The following is a 20,706-nucleotide window of genomic DNA, read 5'->3' on the forward strand; positions in this document are numbered from 1 at the left end:
GTACCTGATCGTTGAGCGGTAGTAACTGTTCCTGAACCTGGTGGTGTGAGTCCTGAGGCTCTTCTAGCTGATGGCAGCAGCGAGAAAAGAGCATGGCCTGGGTGGTGGGGATCTCTGATGATGGATGCTGCTTTCCTATGACAATGTTTCATGTAGATGTGCTCAAAGATTTGGAGGCCTTTACCACAAGGCACTGGGCCGAATCCACTACATTTTGTAGGATTTTTCATTCAATGGCATTGGTATTTTTGTTCTCATTTTTATAGCACTGGCACCAATATTTTCAACTAAATAGAACTTCAATTTCCAAGTCATAGAACCATACAACATCGAAACCGCTCGAGTATATCTGGCTGTGCCAACAAAGAATCCTTCCTAAGCTAGTCTCAGTCACCTGTATTTGGCCCATATCCGGGTAAACCTTTCCTATCCATGAACATATCCAAAAATCTTTTAAACATTATATCTGGATACACCTCTACTATTTGCTCTGGCAGCTCGTTCCACATAACCGCCACCCTCTGTGTGGAAAACTTACTCTGCAGATCTTCTTTAAATCTTTCTCCTCTCATCTGAAACCAATGTCATCTCGTTTTACATTCCCAAGCAACACACACAAAATGCTGGAGGAACCAAAGGTTCTCAGCCCAAAACATTGACTGTACTTTTTTCATTAGATGCTGCCTGGCCTGCTGAGTTCCTCCAGCATTTTGTGTCTGTCTGCTATTCTTTTGTCCACTTTCCCAGTTTCAAAGGCTGCTGTGACCTTTGAAAATCATCTTCTCTGTGCACCACAGCATCATGTTTGGTGTCATCCACAGATTTACTAATTATGCCCTCTACAATCTCATCCAAATCATTAATATACATCATAAGACAAATAGCAGCAGACCTCACACCAACTCCTGTGGCACCCCACTATTCCCAGGCTTCCAGTCTGAAAATACCCTCCACCACCACCCTGTGACTCCTTCCACCAGGCTAATTACAGATCACCCTGTATCCCATGTGATATTACCCTCTGGACCAGTCTACCATATTGGACATTGGCAATTGCCTTGTATTTATCAATTTTCTTGGTCACCTTTTTGAAATTAAATTAATTTTGAAATTTAAATTCAATTAAATTCATGAGTCATGATTTCCCACACATGTAGTCATGCCGACTATCTCTAATTAGTCCTTTCCTTTCAAAATGCATAGTCTGTCTCTCACAATTCCCTCCATGTAATTTACTCATTACTGATATTAGGTTTGGTGGCCTGTAGTTCCTTGGTTCATCCTTGTCGCCCTTCTTAAATAAAGACACAATAATATATACAAGAGATTCTGCAGCTGCTGGGAATCTTGGGCAGTGCATGCAAAATGCTGGAGGAATGTAATAATTCAGGCAGCATCTATGGAGGAGAATAAACTGTCAACGTTTCAGGCTGAGACCCAAACATTAGTCATCTTCTAGTCTTCCAGTAGTCCACCTAAGGACAAGGAAAATCCAAAAATCTCTGTCAAGACCACAACAATTTATTTTCTTGCTTCCGAAAACATCCTAGGCACACTTGGTCTTGCACTTTTATCAACATCTCTTTTGTAATATCCATAAGTTACAAGACATCACTGCTCACTTCTCTGAATTGTCCATCTACCATGATAAATACAGATGCTAATTATTCTTGAAGACCTCACTCATTTCCTATGGATCCATACACTGATGCCCAAACTGATCTTTAAGGAGCTATTCTTGCTTTCATTAATAAACTTATAGAATGCCTTGTTTGCAAATGGATTGCCAAGATTGGAGAACAACTCAACACAGCCAAACTTTAAGTATTTTCTTTTATCTTATAAATACCCCTAATCCTTCTCAGTTACCCCAAAACTTCCCCTATGTCAGTTTTAAAAACCTTCAACGTCAGATGCCCATTCACCTGTTAACAGCCTCTTTGCAAGTTCCTGTCTAATGGCATTACTTCTGTTCACAGAAACTATGGGAGTTGGTTATGTTTTGTCCTGCTTAACAGCAGTGAGCACCCCACTGATTTGAATCCTTACAAAACAAATTGGATCACATTTTTGAAGGCTGTAGACAAACGTAGCTCTTCTGTCTTTTTGCATGTATATTGATTTCCCTCTACCTGGAATCTTCCAAATTTACACTCCAGAGCAAAATGTCGCCCACAGCTCATTTTATGTGTTGAATTTAATGGATCAGATAATAATAAACATGAATATTACATGTAGCAATCTATGCCAGAGCAGTACTAAACTATTTAGCTCCTGTGTGACCAAAGAAACTTTAATGATATTAAAGAAACAGTCAGTAATGCAGCTCTTCTACTGAACAAAAACTTGTCACAAACTTTAGAACCAATTTATAGTAATTTCATGATGAGACTATGAAATTGGTATAACAACGCCACCCTTAGCTTTACTCTGTCTTGGACGGTCACCCCTCCAAGAGGACCAGAACCTTGTTGTAGGGTTTGGAGTCTTGCATGCCTTTATGACCCAGGGAGCTATATTGGCTGGAGTCAGGGCCTTGTGCTTTGGCCCATGCCAAACAGGTCAAAGGGTAGAGGTCAGACCAAGAGTGGTCCACCAGTTCTTGAGGCTCAGGGGTTCAGCTCAGGGCTAACAATCCTGACTGGTCAAAAGCAATTGTTATGGAAACAAATGGAGAGTCCTTCTATACAGACAGAGATGGAGGACCTTGATTGCTGCCCTAAATGCCAATGGCATAATGGACAGTGAGTAAGTTGGATGGTCACCAGCTCCAGAATGCTACTAGTTGTGTGTTCTGGCTTTAGGAAGCTTTGCAAGACAATGTAATAATTGAAGAAAAAAAGAACAGATCACACCAATTCATCCTGTCACTTCAACAATATTGTAGTGAATTTTCTGTATGTTCTAAATAGTTTAATTAATTGCAATGTAGATCATGTACCAAGGTCAAATGATTGGCGCTGATAAATTTAGAAACAAATATAAAATGATCGTGCATACATAAATTGGAAAATGAAATCTTGAGGAGAAATTATACCCTGCATCTGATGCGTATTGGCGTGGAAAGTGAACACATATCTAGCAGGAGCTGTGACTTGTGCATTAAAATTTTACTGTAAATATCAGCCTTTGCAGAGTTCACAACATCCTCATCTGAATCAGCAACATTTTACTACAGGGATTCAGACACGTAATAAAGTCAGCTGTTTGGTGCATCACTGCACGAGTGCTGCAAGGTTAGGAGCAGTATCGATTCAATGAAATGTTCAAGATTAGGTTGTTGTCATATGCAGGAGCATGCAATGAAATCCTTGGCTTGTGTGAAGCTTGCAGAATAAAGATTATAAACACTAAAGAATACAGTAGAAAAAAGATGTCCAACCAAAAGATCCTATTAAACAATACAAACTAAATGAGTCCACCTGGTCAATAATACTTCAAACAGCTTCACAGAAATGCAGGATTATTTAGTTATCTTATTATTTGTAGTGGACATAGTCTTGTGTATGTTGGCTTTATTGCAGCACTTTATTGAAGCACTTAAAAAAGAAAAGCTCTTGATAAATGGAGACTCTTTCTGCCAAATACTGTGAAAGCATCTGAGACCAACAAACCATTAAGAGATGACCAAACATGGTTAAATTATGGGTCATGCCAACCATGAACATGGCATTTTCTGTGTAGTGCAATGAGCATTATCTATTATATGCGGTATTAGATATTATGATTCCTCATACCATTTGATATTCCATTTTTAAAATAATGAAGCAGGTTTCAGTCAGCATTTCCATGCACATTTGGACTGCACTACAAATCCGGCCCATTTCTCATGAGGGCTATTGATAAGATAAAGGAAAAAGTTTCTGTAAGTTTGGTTGGGTTGAGTTGTTCTCCACTCTCGGCAATCCATTTGCAGGTATTTTGTCACCAGAAGAGGAGACTGTTACATTTTGCTGGCATGTCCTTTTTCTTTAGAGAATTTAGAGTCACAGAGAAGTACAGCACAGGAACAGGACCTACAGCCCATCTAGTCCATGCTGATCCTGCCTACTCCCATCACTCTGCATTGAGACCATAGCCCACCCACCCATGTACCTATCCAAACTTCTCTTAATCATTGAAAACAAGCTCGCATGCACCTCTTGCACTGGCAGTTCCTTCCACACCCTCACGGCCCTCTGATTGGAGAAGTTTCCCTTCATGTGGCTCATAAACATTTCACCTTTCACCCTTAACCCATGACCTCTGGTTGTAGTCCCACCCAAGCTCAGCGGAAAAAGCCTGCTTGCATTTACCCTATCTATACCCCTCATAATTTTGTACACCTCAATCAAATCTCCTCTTAATCTTCTACATTCCAAGGAATAAAGTCTTAACTTATTCAATCTTCCCTATATCTCAGGTCCTCCAGTCCTGGCAACATCCTTGTAAATTTTCTCTGTACTCTATCAGCCTTGTTTACATCTTTCCTGTAGATAGGTGTGGTGAACTACATATACCTGTCTGGACACGCCCCCCCCGCCCCGCTGACTGCTCCTGTGGCTTCTCCCACAGACCCTGGTATAAAGGCGATTGGAGGCACAGCTCCTTCCTCAGTCTCCAGGATGTTGTGTGGTGGTCTCTTGCTGCTTGTGCTTTCTTCCAGCCAATAAAAGCCTACCTTAACTCACGTCTCCAAGAGTTATTGATGGTGCATCAATAGGTGACCAAAACTGCACACAATACTCCAAATTAGGCCTCACTAACGTCCTTTACAGCTTCAACATAACATCCCATCTCCTGCACTCAGTATTTTGATTTATGAAGCCCAATGTGCCGCCATTTTCAATGAGTTATGGACCTGTATTCCCAGATGCCCTTGTTCTACAGCACTGCTCAGTGTACTGACATTCACATTTCTCCAGCACCAGCCCATAATACAATCTTGGTAGTTATGGTGGATGTAGGTTACATTTAATGTTTAAATATCTAATATATGGAATGTTGCTCTAAGTATTATGTAATAAGTTGGTGTGTGAACAACTGTATTAGTCATAGCAGCTCTATAAATTTTAAAACTTCTAGCTGCAAAGTAAGAAACACAAAGAAAATAAACTTCGTGACTTATTTTCATATTGAGATTTCAATACATCCTCCCCATTCTGTGCTGATACACTAAGTACACATCATGACTTCCAGATGAAAATGCTGGTAGAAACAAGAAACTACCAGAAGCCATTATTTTATGACTCCATTCACCCCATGAAAATAGATGATAAATGGAGGGAAATGTTCTGCATTGAGAATGTAAGAAAATGGAAACCCCCTCAAACCCCTTTATCATTCAATAAGACAATGGCTGATCATGTTATATCCGGCCATAAAAGCTCCAAACTCAATTTCAAATGTACCCAGTGACTCAGTATTCACAACTCACTGAGGTAGAATGTTCAAAACGTTTATAATCATCTACATAATGAAATGTATCAGAATCAGGTTTAAAATCACTGGCATATGTTGTGACATTTAGTGTTATGGAGCAGCAATACATTTCAATACATAATAATAAAAATTGTAATAATAAAAAAGTACTGAGGTAGTATTCATGGGTTCAATACCCATTCGGAAATCTGATCACACTGTAAATCTTCATCTTCTCCGAGGGCCCTTATCTCCCAATGGAGCATGGTCCATTGATGATCTCCCATCATTCTCTAAAGTCAATGGTATGGTTGGAGTTCATCAATATTTCTGTATTCCATTGTATCCACTGTGCAGGGGACTGACTTGTACAGCTTCACCAGAGCCCTGTTGGCTGGCCTTACCCATTTCCACCTCCCATGATGGGGATGTAGGGTTGGCCATTGTAAATAGCTGGGCCTTATCCAAAGATGATGCCCACATTCTACACTCAGGGCTGGAAGAGATAGCTCCCCTAGCACCGACTTCACCTGTTCCTTTCAGAATCTTTTTTGTGTCAATGAAATGACATCTTATTCCACTAAATGGTCAATCTTCTCCAAGTACAACCTCCTTTTTCGAGGAGTCAATCTAGAGAATCCCTGCTGTTCTGTACATCCACACCAGTACATGACTAAAACTGCACACACTTCTTCTAATTAGATCCCATGAAAGTTGGGAACAGTCCTTCCCCCACCCAACAAAACAGTGGTGCAGAAAATGGGCTTGCTGACCTAGTTGCCCACCTGAACCACTCATTTGCCTGCATCTGGCCCATATCTGCCCAAACCTCTCCTATTCATGTACCTCTCTAGATATTCCTTAAACATTGCATTTGTACCCACATTTATCACTTCTTTTGCCAGCTTCACAACTTATTCTCGATGCCCTGACTGATGAAGTCAAGCATGCCAAATGCTTCCTTCATCACTCTATCAATCTGCGTTGTCACTTTCAGGGAACCATGTATTTGTACCTCTAGGTCACTGTCCTAAACTCTCCAGGACCTGACAAGTGCTGCCCTGATTTAACTTACCAAAGTGCAACACTTCACACTTGTGACAAATAACCAGGCAGTCTAGGCAATTAACTGCAAATAAACATCAACCTCTCAAAATAATGCAATTTTCAAACATTCCACGTAGTTAGGTGACTTTCCTCACAAATGCTGCAAATTTTGTAAGCATTTTGTACTTTACAGATGAGATTGAACAAAATTCCTTAAACATGATATGATAGCTTAAGCTCTTAGAAATTGTCCTCAAGAACATGCCAAACAAATAGAAAGATAGAGTATTAATTAGGCTGGAATGCATGCTGTTGATGAGGCAGGAACAGAGTCAAATCATATATTCTTGTGTCAGATATACTTTACATTCTACAAGGAGATGTTTCTGCAATCCTAACCCCATCTATTTCCTCAATCCTTCAAAGATCTGGCGAGACTTCCAGTTAAAGCCCAGATGAACTGAACGTTTAGGACCAACAATGATTTCTGATGCATCCAAGTCTTCTATCACAGAACAATCACATGACTTTGGTTGGAATGTGCAGCTGGCAATGATTGAAGGTAAGCTTTGCCACTGTGGGTGGAAATTTCCTTTACTATTTAAATGTAATGTTATAAATGTGCTTTTGATGCTCATATTTATGGTTTTGTTAAGCCAGCCCCTTGACTTCTCTCTGCAATCTGTTTGATACAAATCCAGCATTAAAGTCACAAAGGAATATGAAACAAACTTGTTAAGAGTTCAACTGCTAATAACCTCAATGTTTAGTAATCCTGGCACCAATGTTGCTCTTTGAAGAGCATTCATGTAAATAGCTGATAAAATGGTCTGAAGCACCTCAAGGAGTTGCTGTATTTTTACTTTAAAATAAAGTTCCCATAGCAGTTTCTTAATTTATGTCATCATCATTAAGAAAGGAATACAGAGAATTCTGGGTAATTGGGCCATTGGTTATCCAGGGCAGCAGCTTGTTTGGGACAACTCTTAAAGAATAAAAACTGAGAAAATAGCTGGAATTCCTTCATTTATTTGAGACACTATGCAGTTTAATTGGGGCAAGGGACTTGCTGAACAGTTTCTAACTAGTGTCAGACGCATGTGTTTCTGTTCAAAAAGCAGCACTTTTTGTCACTGACAGTTGGCAAGGGATAAGCGGTAAGACAATCCAGAACTGTTTTTCTCACTGTGGTTTCAAGCATTCCAGCTTGGAGACGCCAGAAACGGCCAGGAGTGAAAATGAAACAATTTCACTATTTCAACAAGTTAGAAACTACAAAGAATTTGAAGGTATCGACAATCACCTTGAATGCTAGAAAGAAAATGAAGATTTGGAGGATGCAATTTGATAGCATTGTATGAAGACAGTCCATTATCTGCAATAGATATCTGCACTGATTTTATTCATTTAAGGTGAAAGGTACGTGATACAGATAAATTCATCTGTCGATAAATATTAGGGACTAATACACAGATTTATAGTACTACAGTAATATTGGTAGTGCTCTAACTTGTTCTGCATTTTGTTTAAATACATAGTTTGTTACTCAGTTTGTCTTTTTAACTATTGCTAATTGGGACAGCCACTTACAGTAGCTGGGCCAAAATGTATTGGTCCCAATGTGTCCCAATGATCCGGAATTCACTTTATATATGAAGGTTCACTTTAGCTTTCAAATACTTTGTAAGTTAAGAGTCTTCGGTATTTTTAAGGTTTATAGTCCTCAGGTAATTAACAAGAAAAGTTGAAAGCATGAAAGCTAGAATGAGTTGATACTGAACTCTCTTGAAAAGAGACTTCCAATGTTTACCTAGGGTGGGTTATTAATTCTGCCCTGCCTAATGAATATATTCCCTAGGAACTTCTCTTGTGAACAGAAGAACAGAAGAGGACACATTACTCTAAACCACGTTAGACATTCTTGCTGCTGTTTGGTTGGGTTGGTGTTGACATATCCCCCTGGCAGAAATTTCAGAGTGAACCAGTGATACACTGCTCTAGAGATGGGTGGTGAAAACTGACCATAAAGATGACCCTACTCTTGTGTTTTGGGGCTCTCAGTTTCTAGTTTGTTCATGCAGGTACACATTCTACTGTGCCTGCTTAGAATTTCTAATCTAAAATCATTACCTAGAATTGTGGCAAAGGTATCAATAAAATCTGAAGAGGTATTTTAGTGCTGAGATCAACCTTTCTAATAAATTACTCTCAGAACCACAGTCTTAAAATATGTGATTGTATTACATGAATTTATCTATTACAAAAACAACAGAATAAATGATATTAATGTGATTAATATCAATTGCACGCAAAATCAAAATTATGTTTTTAATCATCAGGTCGTAATGAAGAGTCTCGGCCTGAAACATCGACTGATTCTTCTTTTACATTGATCTGCCTGACCTGCTGAGTTCCTCCAGCATTTTGTGTGTGTTGCTTTGGACTTCCAGCATCTGCAGATTTTCTCTCATTTGTGATAATAAAATTGATGTCATTCTCCAAGTCCTTGAAAGCAGCCTTCATTTGAGTGTGAGAAGTAGATTGTCAAATTATTGGGATTTATTGGCTTTTTGTCTCACCATCTTCTCTACTAGTTTTCTTACTAATACTTACTTCTGTTCCTCATTCTTGTTACAGCAGAGGTCCTCCAGTTTTTTAGGCAAGATTGTTTCTAACATCGCATGTGATGACAAATCTATGCTTTCCTTATTCCCCATTATAGGCAGTTTTATGTTGTCTATACGGAACTAACAATTGCACTTGCCAAACTTTTTCTTTTCTATATACCCATAAAAACTATTACAATCTGTTTTTGTGTTTCTTGACAGAATATACTGCTTGCTGCAGCAGTGGAAACTATGAATGTGATCACAATTTCCTCTATTAATAGATTAGCCCCAGTGCTCAGCAGAAGCAAGGACAGAAAATGCAATAATGTACTGCTTAAGCGCATTAAATCCTTCCTGTATCCCTTATAATAGATAAATGACGTAAACGTTCAGAAGTTGAAAAAGCTGAGTGTGGGTTAACAGTGAACCTATTGAAGGCAAGCCTTTCTACTTACTTTATTACAAATATGTGTGATTTTAAACAATTGATGCATGCAATCACGAGGAAATCTGCAGATGCTAGAAATTCAAGCAACACACACAAAATGCTGGTTGAACGCAGCAGGCCAGGCAGCATCTATAGGGAGAAGCGCTGTCGATGTTTCGGGCCGAGACCCTTCGTCAGGAGTCCTGCTGCATTCCACCAGCATTTTGTGTGTGTTGCCTGATGCATGTAATGCTTCTTTTTGGAAAAACTCTACAGTATTCTTAATTACGTCAGTAGCCCCGGACAGTAGTAGTGTTCACTGTTTGTGCTAACTCTTCACATTTAAATATTGCTGGCCCGTTAAGAAATTTAGTTCTGAGAGATAGATAAATAAATATTGACATTCAGGTAAAATATTGGAGCTCTGTCACTGAGTGATTTATCCTCTCAGAAGAAATTCAACACTATAAGGTGGTAAGTTAGAGCTGAATTCTGGCACAAATCTCAGATCCTCACTTTTACACTTTATTCTGCATTGTGCTTGTTTTACTTTATTCTTCCTGAATGTAATGATTTGATCTGTATGAACAGTATTAAAGACAAGTTTTTCCACCTTGGTACATGACAAACTGATACTTAATACCAATCTGCAGATAAACTTCGATCATATCCCCCTCTTTTCACTTTCCACAGAGATCGCTCCTTCTGTGATTCTTTTCCATTCATCCCTCTCCACTATAGTCCCTCCCGGTGCTTATCTCAGCAAGCAGCCAAAATGCTACAACTGTCCATACACCTCCTCTCTCACCTCCATTCAGAAACAGTACCCTGCAGGTGGAATTTAAATTGTCCCCAATTATTTCTACTGCTGACATGAAATTATCTACTTTGTTACAAATGATGTGTGCATTCAGATAAAGAGCCTTTAGTCTTTCTACCATTTTATCCCACTCTGCTCTATTAGCCAGTATACTTCTTTGTATGCTCTTGTCCCTTCCTTTCAGACTGTAGCTACTGCTTCCCATTTTGCTATCCTTGCCCTTTATCTCCGACTTTCCAAATTTCCCTTGATAAGAAACTTCCCTGTTTCTTTGCTATTTGCTTTGAAACGCCATCTGTTGCCATGGTTATGTGAACCTGTCCTTAAGAATCGGTTACACGAGGAAATCTGCAGATGCTGGAAATTCAAGCAACACATACAAAATACTGGTAGAATGCAGCATGCAAGGCAGCATCTATAGGAAGAAGTACAGTCGACGTCCTGACGAAGGGTCTCAGCCCAAAATGTCGACTGTACTTCTTCCTATAGATGCTGCCTGGCCTGCTGCGTTCTACCAGCATTTTGTGTGTGTCGCTTAAGAATCGGTTACCTCTTTCTCTTGATTTTCTGCCAGTGCTCTTTGCATCGGAACCCATTTTCCTATATTAATATTCATGACAAGGTAAGTGAAATTGGAGCAGATCTTGCTGAATCAGAACCCTGCACTCTGCACCTTGAGTCAACAATTTAGATTATTATCAATTTCAGACGTGTGAGCCAATCTCACAGACTCAGACTCCAACAGCGTGCTCTGGATAGTGGCAGAACTCCTGGTGATTTTTTTTCTTACATATCTGAAATATTTCAAAAAAGGTAAAAATAACCAAAAACTTTAAAGTGAGATAATTAAATGAAATTCATTTCTCTCCAAATCCCCATGCGTACAATTTCCATTGAAATTATTGGGATCTTGGATCCTAACAATTCCCTAATGTAACAGGAATAAAAAATCACAAATCACTGTGGAGACTGTAGCTGCACAACAAAGTAATGACATTTAAAAGACATTTTGATAAGTACACACATAGGGTAGTTTTAGAGGGATCCAAACCAAAAATGGCCAGGTGGGATTAGCTTAGGTGGTCACCTGGTTAGCATGCAGAAGTTGGGCCAAATGGCCTGTTCCCATGCTGCATCACTCTATGACTATGCTCCAGCATTGGATTTTACGTGGTAGAGTAATGTGATGCATTATGCACTCTAAATCTGTGAGCATGATTTTGGTACTTCTAGGACTTGTGTGTAATACCAGGCTAATACTGTATAATACTTACTGTTTTCTTAACCTTATGTCAGAATTGATTCCTTTTGTCCTTGTAAAAACATCTTCAATAAAATTATGATTTAACATAAAAACTATTCATTCTTAGAAATAATTCAAATTCGGCTGGGCATCAGTGAAAGCCATGGCACCAGCAAACATGCGGCATGCAAGAAAATTCCTAGAAGTATGGTTTTCCGTGAACAATTCTCTAAACATACACGTAGACCTTGATCCTATTTATGAGTTGATGTGGGCTAAATTCCAGACCACTATGCACAAAGTTCGCCACACAGCCATCAGCTATGAGATTTCCTCCTCACGTCACAATTGATTTTCTGAAATGGCATCCAATCAGCTGATTAAAAAGGCCAAGCATTTAGAGGACATACTTCAATCAACAGCGCACTGATGACACTTCCTCACACGGTAACGAAACACTTGCAGGTAAATTGCCAAGAAAACAACTTAACCAAACTATTAATTCTTACAGGAAGTATGTAAACAAAATATCTCAATATGATACAAATAACAACAGAATTGTTAAGTCTGGCTTCTGTCTTAGTTACCTGAACTCTAAAGCTCATGTCAAACACTAACAAAACCAGCTGTTCCTTTCAACAACAGTCTTCGACTTTGTCACTGAGGGATTGATTTTTTTCCAGTAGAACTGCCAAGTTTTGCTGCTTCGGTTTGAATTTCCTGCAGCTGCTGCTACTGTGACCTAAGAACTCGAAGAGGGTTGACATAGTACAAAAGGACAGGGAATATGATTATTTTGCATGGTAGGTTACCAGAATAGAGAAACTCAGACTGTGTTTGTTGTAAATGACCAATGTCCATTTATCTAATTCATCTTCCAGCATCCTAATAGTTGCAGCTGTTGACCAACTCTAGCAATTAATCCTTCTTATTCACTTATAACCATATAACAATTACAGCATGGAAACAGGCCATCTTGGCCCTTCTAGTCCATGCTGAACGCTTACTCTCACCTAGTCCCACTGATCCGCACTCAACCCATAACTCTCCATTCCTTTCCTGTCCATATACCTATCCAATTTTACTTTAAATGACAATACCGAACCTGCCTCTACCACTTCTACTGGAAGTTCATTCCACACAGCTAGCAGTCTCTGAGTAAAGAAATTCCCCCTCGTGTTACCCTTAAACTTTTGCCCCCTCTCAACTCATGCCCTCTTGTTTGAATCTCCCCTACTCTCAATGGAAAAAGCCTATCCATGTCAACTCTATCTATCCCCTCATAATTTTAAATACCTCTATCAAGTCCCCCCTCAACCTTCTACGCTCCAAAGAATAAAGACCTAACTTGTTCAATCTTTCCCTGTAATTTAGGTGCTGAAACCCAGCTAACATTCCAGTAAATCTTCTCTGTATTCTATTTTGTTGACATCTTTCCTATAATTCGGTGACCAGAACTGTACACAATACTCCAAATTCAGCCTTACCAATGCCTTGTACAATTTTAACATTACATCCCAACTCCTATACTCAATGCTCTGATTTATAAAGGCCAACATACCAAAAGCTTTCTTCACCACCCTATCCACATGAGATTCCACTTTCAGGGAACTATGCACCATTATTCCTAGATCACTCTGTTCTACTGCATTCTTCAATGCCCTACCATTTACCATGTATGTCCTATTTGGATTATTCCTACCAAAATGTAGCACCTCACACTTATCAGCATTAAACTCCATCTGCCATCGCTCAACCCACTCTTCTAACTGGCCTAAATCTCTCTGCAAACTTTTAAAACCTACTTCATTATCCACAATGCTACCTACCTTAATATCATCTGCATACTTACTAATCCAATTTCCCACTCCATCATCCAGATCATTAATGTATACGACAAACAACATTGGACCCAGTACAGATCCCGGAGGCACACCACTAGTCACCGGCCTCCAACCTGACAAACAGTTATCCACTACTACTCTCTGACATCTCCCATCCAGCCACTGTTAAATCCATTTTACTACTTCAATATTAATACCTAACTATTGAACCTTCCTAACTAACCTTCCGTGCGGAACCTTGTCAAAGGCCTTACTGAAGTTCATATAGACAACATCCACTGCTTTACCCTTGTCAACTTTCCTCATAACCCCTTCAAAAAATTCAATAAGATTTGTCAAACGTGACTCATGCACAAATCCATGTTGACTGTAATTTATGGCTAATTCAGAAATTAAAAACCCCTTTGCTGGATTGAAATGACGAACTATTGGACCATAGTAACCTATTTCTGCCTTGCCTGACCTGCTGAACTCCTCTAGCATTTTGTGTGTGTTGCTAATGTCTGAAATTACTCACACTTTCAATTCAAGTTTAATTGTCTTTCAACTAAACATGAATACCCATGAATACAGCCAAATGAGATTGCATTACCAACGGGTCAAGGTGCAAAACACAGTATCAACAGTCACACACAGCACAAATCACACATAGCATATAAAGATATTGATAAGAAAAGCCACTCAAAAAAGAAGTCTGGACCAGAACCATTATGGTGCAGAAATATGCAGTGCTGAGATGAGTGCCGATGGCTGCAGGCCACAGCCATGGAACCAGTTCAGTGCTGAGGTGAATAAAATCTTACTGAGTAGTGAACTGAACACCTTTGCCCTCAGCCTTGATGCCTTAATTTTTAAAATCTGGCTCGGTGCTTAGTTTTGCTAAACATTGATTTGCTTTTCACTCTTAAGCCCTTGCCGCCCTGCTTCAATCCGGCTCGGAGTTTCAGTCTGGCCCCAAATCAGTACCAGCAATGGTCACCACGGCTGTATCTACATTCTCGAGATTCCAGTTCACCAAATATTTTGGGATATCACAAAAACACTAGGTCGTACGAAGGTTCAAAAACATACCTCCCATTGGGAAGTTACAGGCTGTGGATTGCAGTGACCATAGTCAAAAAGAAGTATATTTTGTAGAATTGTTAGTAGTTTTTCCAGCTGCTCGCAAAACGTTGTTGTGGCTTGCCAATGCCATCTTGGGTCCTAAAACTTCCCATCCTGCTTCTAACATGTTGCAAATCATTTTCACAAACTTCTGTCAAATACAAGTTGTAAAGTGCCAGATTTTTTTGTGCGAGGTTTTGGAGGAGATCTATTTTCAGGTCCTTTGGAACCCTTCATCACCTATCTCCACTGTTCCCCTCTGGCACAGAGTCTCCACTCTCTGTAATCTCCTTGCAAGGCCTCGTAAACCCTCACACACTTCTATTCACCCATTGCCTCACCCTGGGCCCCTGCCCTTTTACTCTTTTCTTTCCTGTTCTGCCCCTCCTACACACCTTCTCAATGATGTCACCATGTCTTTCCTTGCTGTCCCTCACCATCTCATTTGCTCTCATCCAGGGAGAGCCTCTCTAGAATCTTCACTTTTTTACCAGCCTGTCCTAGTGTGTGTACTGATGGCACAGCACAATGGGATTTAGTGGAAATTGACAACACTACTTGTTTGTTTTTTATCTTGTCACCAACTAGTGTTCTGCTTCTGATATATTTCAATAGGGTGCTCTTAAACAGTTGTGCATTTGGACAGAAACACAAGGGTGAACCTACAATAAAACTCCAATAACTCACCAGCTGACTGTTTGGAAATCCCAGTGGTTTGTTTGGCATTTAGTTCACCAGATACTGACTCCTCTGATCCCTTCTCCTCACCAGGGCTGTGTTTCCAATGCCTTATCTAAACTCACCGAGGCTCAATTTGCTGCCTGTCTGCGTCACTGTCACTACTTGTTTGTTCTTTGCGTGTGTGTGTGTGTGTGTGTGTGTGTGTGTGTGTGTGTGTGTGTGTGTGTGTGTGTGTGTGTGTGTGCGTGTGTGTGTGTGTGTGAGTGTGAGAGAGAGTGTGTGTGTGTGTGTGTGTGTGTAGTGCGGGAGGGGGGGGGGGGAGTGAAATGCTACTGCACGGGATCGAAGTAAGCTGCAGAGAATTGTAAATTTAGTCAACTCCATCATTGGCACCAGCCTCCATAAGTGCCCAGGACATCTTCAAGGAGTGATGCCTCAAAAAGGTGACATCCATCATTAAGGACCCCATCACCCAGTACATGCCTTGTTCTCATTGCTACCATCAGGAAGGAGGTACAGAAGCCTGAAGGCACACAACCAGCGATCCAGGAACAGCTTCTTCCCCTCTGACATCTGATTTCTGAATGGACATTGACCCATGAACACTACCTGACTACTTTTTTTAATTTCCATTTTTTGGGCTACTTATTTAATTTGACTATCATATATATATATATATATATGTTCATACTGTAATTCAATGTTTTTTTTCTTTATTATTCATTTCATTGTACTGCTGTCGCAAAGTTAACAAATTTCACGACATATTCCGATGATATTAAACCCAATTCTGATTCTCATTTCACTCCACATGCACACTTTGACACATGGGGCCCTGTTTCCTCTATTTACTGGGGCCCCTTTTCTTCACACCGTCTTTAAACTCACAATAACATTTCTAAACTCATCTTGCTCACTGATTATACTACTGCATGATGTTTGCATTCAACCCACAGCCTTCTTGCCTCAAGTGAAAAGTGACACTGTATACTTGTGCAACATGCGTATCTTTACATTCCCGATATCATCTTCTGGCATAATTGTAGAGAAGCTCCCATCAGAAATGAAGTCATTAGAAAAATATCTTTCTGAGCCACACAATGATTGGAATGGAAATTTCAGTGTAATTAATTTCTTTTGGTCATGTCATTCCCATGACTTTTTAATTTACTTCTCATTGTGAAACATGTTGTGAATTAAATTTACCATATGGAACTCACATATAGTTTTGTTTAACACTATGTGATGTGACATTCATCTAGAGCCAATATAAAAACACAGTGAACCCTACTCACCAGAATGAACACCATTCATCAGAGAATCAGGGTCATCTATATTAGCTCTTCTTCAAATATTTAAACAGGAACACCAAATTTCTTGATGTTTACCCGGCGGAGAATCTCACTTGGTCCCTCAACACCAGCTCCATAGCCAAGAAAGCCCAGCAGCATCTCTACTTTCTGAGAAGACTGAGGAAAGTCCATCTCCCACCTCCCATCCTCACCACATTCTACAGGGGTTGTATTGAGAGCATCCTGAGCAGCTGCATCATTGCCTGGTTCGGAAATTGCACTATCTCGGATCGCAAGATCCTGCAGCGGATAGTGAGGTCAGCTGAGAAGATCATTGGGGTCTCTCTTCCTGCTATTACAGACATTTACACCACATGCTGCACCCGCAAAGCTAACAGCATTGTGAAGGACCCCACACATCCCTCACACAAACTCTTCTCCCTCCTGCCATCTGGCAAAAGGTACCGAAGCATTCAGGCTCTCACGGCCAGACTGTGCAACAGTTTCTTCCCCCAAGCCATCAGATTCCTCAATACACAGAGTCTAGACTGACATCTACATCATTTATTATTATATTGTAATTTGTCCTCTACTGTGCCTATTGTCTTGTTTATTAATTATTGTACTGCCCTGCACTGTTTTGTGCACTTTATGCAGTCCTGTGTAGGTCTGTAGTCTAGTGTAGTTTTTGTGTTGTTTTACATAGTGTAGCCTCGAGTTGTCTCACATAGTCTAGTGTAGTTTTGTGTTGTTTCATGTAGCACCAGAGTCCTGGAGGAACGTTGTTTCGTTTTTACTGTGTACTGTACGAGCAGTTTATGGTCGAAATGGCAATAAACTTGAACTCAATGGTCAGACTTTGATTTCAAAGTTAAGAAATGTTTTGGTCAAGGAACTGACACTTATGGAGAAATCGTACAAATTTTAAAAAAATACTAGGAACATGAGTCCTTAAAAGTGAGTCTGTAGGTTGTGGAGTCAGTTAGTGCGGAGGTGAATGAAGTTACCCATGCTGGTTCAGGAGCCTGGTGGTTGTGGGACCTAAAGCTTCTGTACCTCCTTCCCTATGGTAGGAGAGAGCTCAGCCTGAATGTTGGGGATACAGGTAGGAGGGGATTGTCTTTTGGCACCAGACCCCATGAAACCTCAAGGAAACAAGTATAATATGGGCAAGGGAAAAGACAGCGCACACAAAATGCTGGAGGAACGCAGCAGGCCAGGCATCATCTGTGGTCCTGATAATGGGTCTTGGCTTAAAATGTGGACTTTTTACTCATTTCCATAAATGCTGCCTGGCCTGCTGAGTTCCTCATGTAAGGGGAGGGACACCTGATTACCACCTATTGCCCTTCTCAGCTGGTGAGTCAGTGCCTCTCCATGTTGAATGACACTAAGAGAATGCACTGAAGGTTGCAAGGGAACAGCCTGTACTCTGGCTGGTGAGCTTCAACGTCCATCACCAAATGTTGCCCGATAGTATCACAGCAGGGTGCATCCTGCCACAGTTCCACAGTGAATGAACTAACACGAGGAATAAGCAGACTTGATCTTGCCTTCGGCAGTTAATGTGCAGCAGAGAAACCTGTCCATCACAGCTCTGGTGGAGATGACCACTACAAAGTCCTTATACAGGCAAAGTCATCATGCCGAGGAAACACTCCATCGTGGTGAGCGGCACAACAATCATGGCAAATAGAATGAACTCCAAATAGATCTGGCAGTTTAATGCCACACACTCACAAACCGTTAGTACGATCAGAAATGTACATTGCTACCACCTGCAACCGTATGGCCTGGCGTTCCCCTCAATGGATCATTAATGCTACTGCAAGGGCTGATGGCAGCACCGGGAATTAGGAGTCTGAGGAGATGTCACCAAAGACTCTTGCAGCCTTGTACAGTGGAGGAAATTCTGATTGGCTGCATCACAGCCAGGCATGAAGAGGATTGCAGAAGACTGTAGACTCATCTAGCATTATCATGGACACAACCCATCCCACCATCAAAGACCTTTTCGAGAGATGGTGCCTCAAGAATCCATTGTTAAGGACCCTCACCATCCGGGGCGTGCCTGCTTCTTGTTACTACCATCAGGGAGGAGGTACAGGAGCCTGAAGACCCACTCTCAATAACTCAGGAACATTCTGAACGGTTCATTAATCCATGAAGCCTACCTCATTATTTCTTCATATTTTGCACTTACTCTGTAATTTATAGTGATTTTATGTATTGCCACCATAAAACAATAAATTCCATGTCCTATAAGTCAGTAATAATAAGCATAATCCTGATCATAACTAAAAATGAAATGCAAGATGTCAACTTGATAAAGATGCGTTATGCAAGGCAGCGAAAAACAACATGTAACAGAAAGCTAAGAGCAATGGATTAGTCAAAACTCTTTAGATTTCTCACACTTAGTATCAACTGGTGGACAATTAACCAACCAGCAGGCGGAGATGACTCCAGTTCAAGCCCATCCACAAATGTGACAGGGCATAACAGGAAGAAGCTAAAGAAAGTGACTGCAGTGCATTTTATCTGCAGATTAAATGGTATTGCTCACCCTGGCTACTCAGAGTACACCTCCAAATATGTATGCATATTATCAAAAGGGCTTCAAGCACATAGGAGAACCACTAACTGCAAATTCCCCACAAACTGCACAACATACTGTCCTTGAAATACATTGGGTTTTCATTGTTACAGGAGCTAAGTCCCAAAGAATATTGTGGAGACCTTCACTATAAAAACTGGAACAGTTCTAGTAGTTGGCTCAAAACCTCTTCTCAAGAGCACCAAGGAATGGACAATAACTGTTGATCTTGCCAGCAACACCCACATACCCAAAAATGAATAATTATGAAAGATCCACTATGGCTAAAGTTCAATGCACCAAGCTACAACAATGGCTTGTTAGACCAGATTGACTGAAAAGACAATATTGTACAAATATTTTTATGTCAGAATTACTAAAGAATCTGCTTTGCACCATCATTGCTTATGATAATCATATGCTAAAGTTCAACTTCCAGAATGCTAACATTTTGTTACACTTATAGGTAAAACCACTTTATAAACTTAATTCATCAATTTGTTTATTTGTTCCAATAGCTGATGACAAACTAGATACAAACTATTGCTGAAAATAATATGAAGCAAATCCCTAATATTAAAGTAACTCAACAGGGAAAACACTTCTGGTATGATATCATCATTAGCATTTTTAATGGATAGAATTAAAATTCTGATGCTTGATTGTGGCCTATAGTAAACAAGCTGGACATTGTATACAGTGGATGAAGTGAATAGCCCTTTTAATTCCTAAAAATGACTCAGGAAATATTATTCATCAGAATGGAACATTAAAATGTCACATCAGAATGACCAATGAAATCTGCACTGGTGTTTTTTTCTACCCGCCTCCTTGTACGTTCTTGTTCAGAGCCATACTTCCTGATATTTCAATAGCATCAACAATATTATATAGTTAATCCTTAGGATATCAAATGTGCAAAGTATAAATACTTTATATGAGGAAAGAATGGCAGCAGGTTCATATATATATTTTGTGTGAATTATTGGGAGCCTGAAAAGCCTTGACCTGGCACATGACATCTGCTGTTGACTTCTACATATGAACCAACTGTACAATCTGGCATTATTTGCATCTTTTACCCTGGTGGTGCACGATGTAGCTGGACCTATGTCTGTGTAACTTAGGGCCACCTTTCCTCATTAAAGCAATTACTTTTGCCAGAGGCAGTAAGGGTTCCGAAGTTCCTCACAAAGCAAACTTCAAATATCAGCAGAACGTCATTCAAGCTCAACAGCACTTTTAAATGTCAATTTAAATTCCTAGTGTATGAAAATAGTGAAAAGCAATTCTTTTACCTAGTAAGATGCTACATATCATAATAATAAAAGCAGTTTATTTTTCTTTCATTGTTACCGTCAATACTGCACAATATGTTAATAACTTACTTTCTGAGATTATAATGTTCTCCAATAATCAATATGATTATTTATTCTATTTATATATATTTCCTACCCTGCGGCCCTTCATTCCTCTTATTCCCGGAGGTCCTGGAACTCCTTTGGCACCCTGTGACGGGAACATAACAACAGGTTATAACTAGATGTTAACAACTCAACAACATAACATCACTACCTTAAAATGACATTTTATTATCTACCAGTGTAATGCTGGTGGCATCTCACAAAATATTATGTTATTAG

General features: G+C 40.0%; 1 protein-coding gene across 4 annotated transcripts in view; it reads right to left on the minus strand.

The window, feature by feature from the left end:
* Positions 1 to 20,706, minus strand: part of col27a1b (collagen, type XXVII, alpha 1b) — a 591,175-nt gene that overhangs the window by 180,202 nt on the left and 390,267 nt on the right. For all 4 annotated transcript variants that reach the window (XM_073052881.1, XM_073052882.1, XM_073052884.1 and 1 more), the window contains exon 28: positions 20,519 to 20,572. In XM_073052881.1, coding sequence (XP_072908982.1) covers positions 20,519 to 20,572 — 54 coding nt within the window. The remainder of the gene's footprint in view (positions 1 to 20,518; positions 20,573 to 20,706) is intronic.

This window comes from Hemitrygon akajei, chromosome 7 (genome assembly GCF_048418815.1).
Source record: "Hemitrygon akajei chromosome 7, sHemAka1.3, whole genome shotgun sequence".
Classification (NCBI taxonomy): Eukaryota; Metazoa; Chordata; class Chondrichthyes; order Myliobatiformes; family Dasyatidae; genus Hemitrygon; species Hemitrygon akajei.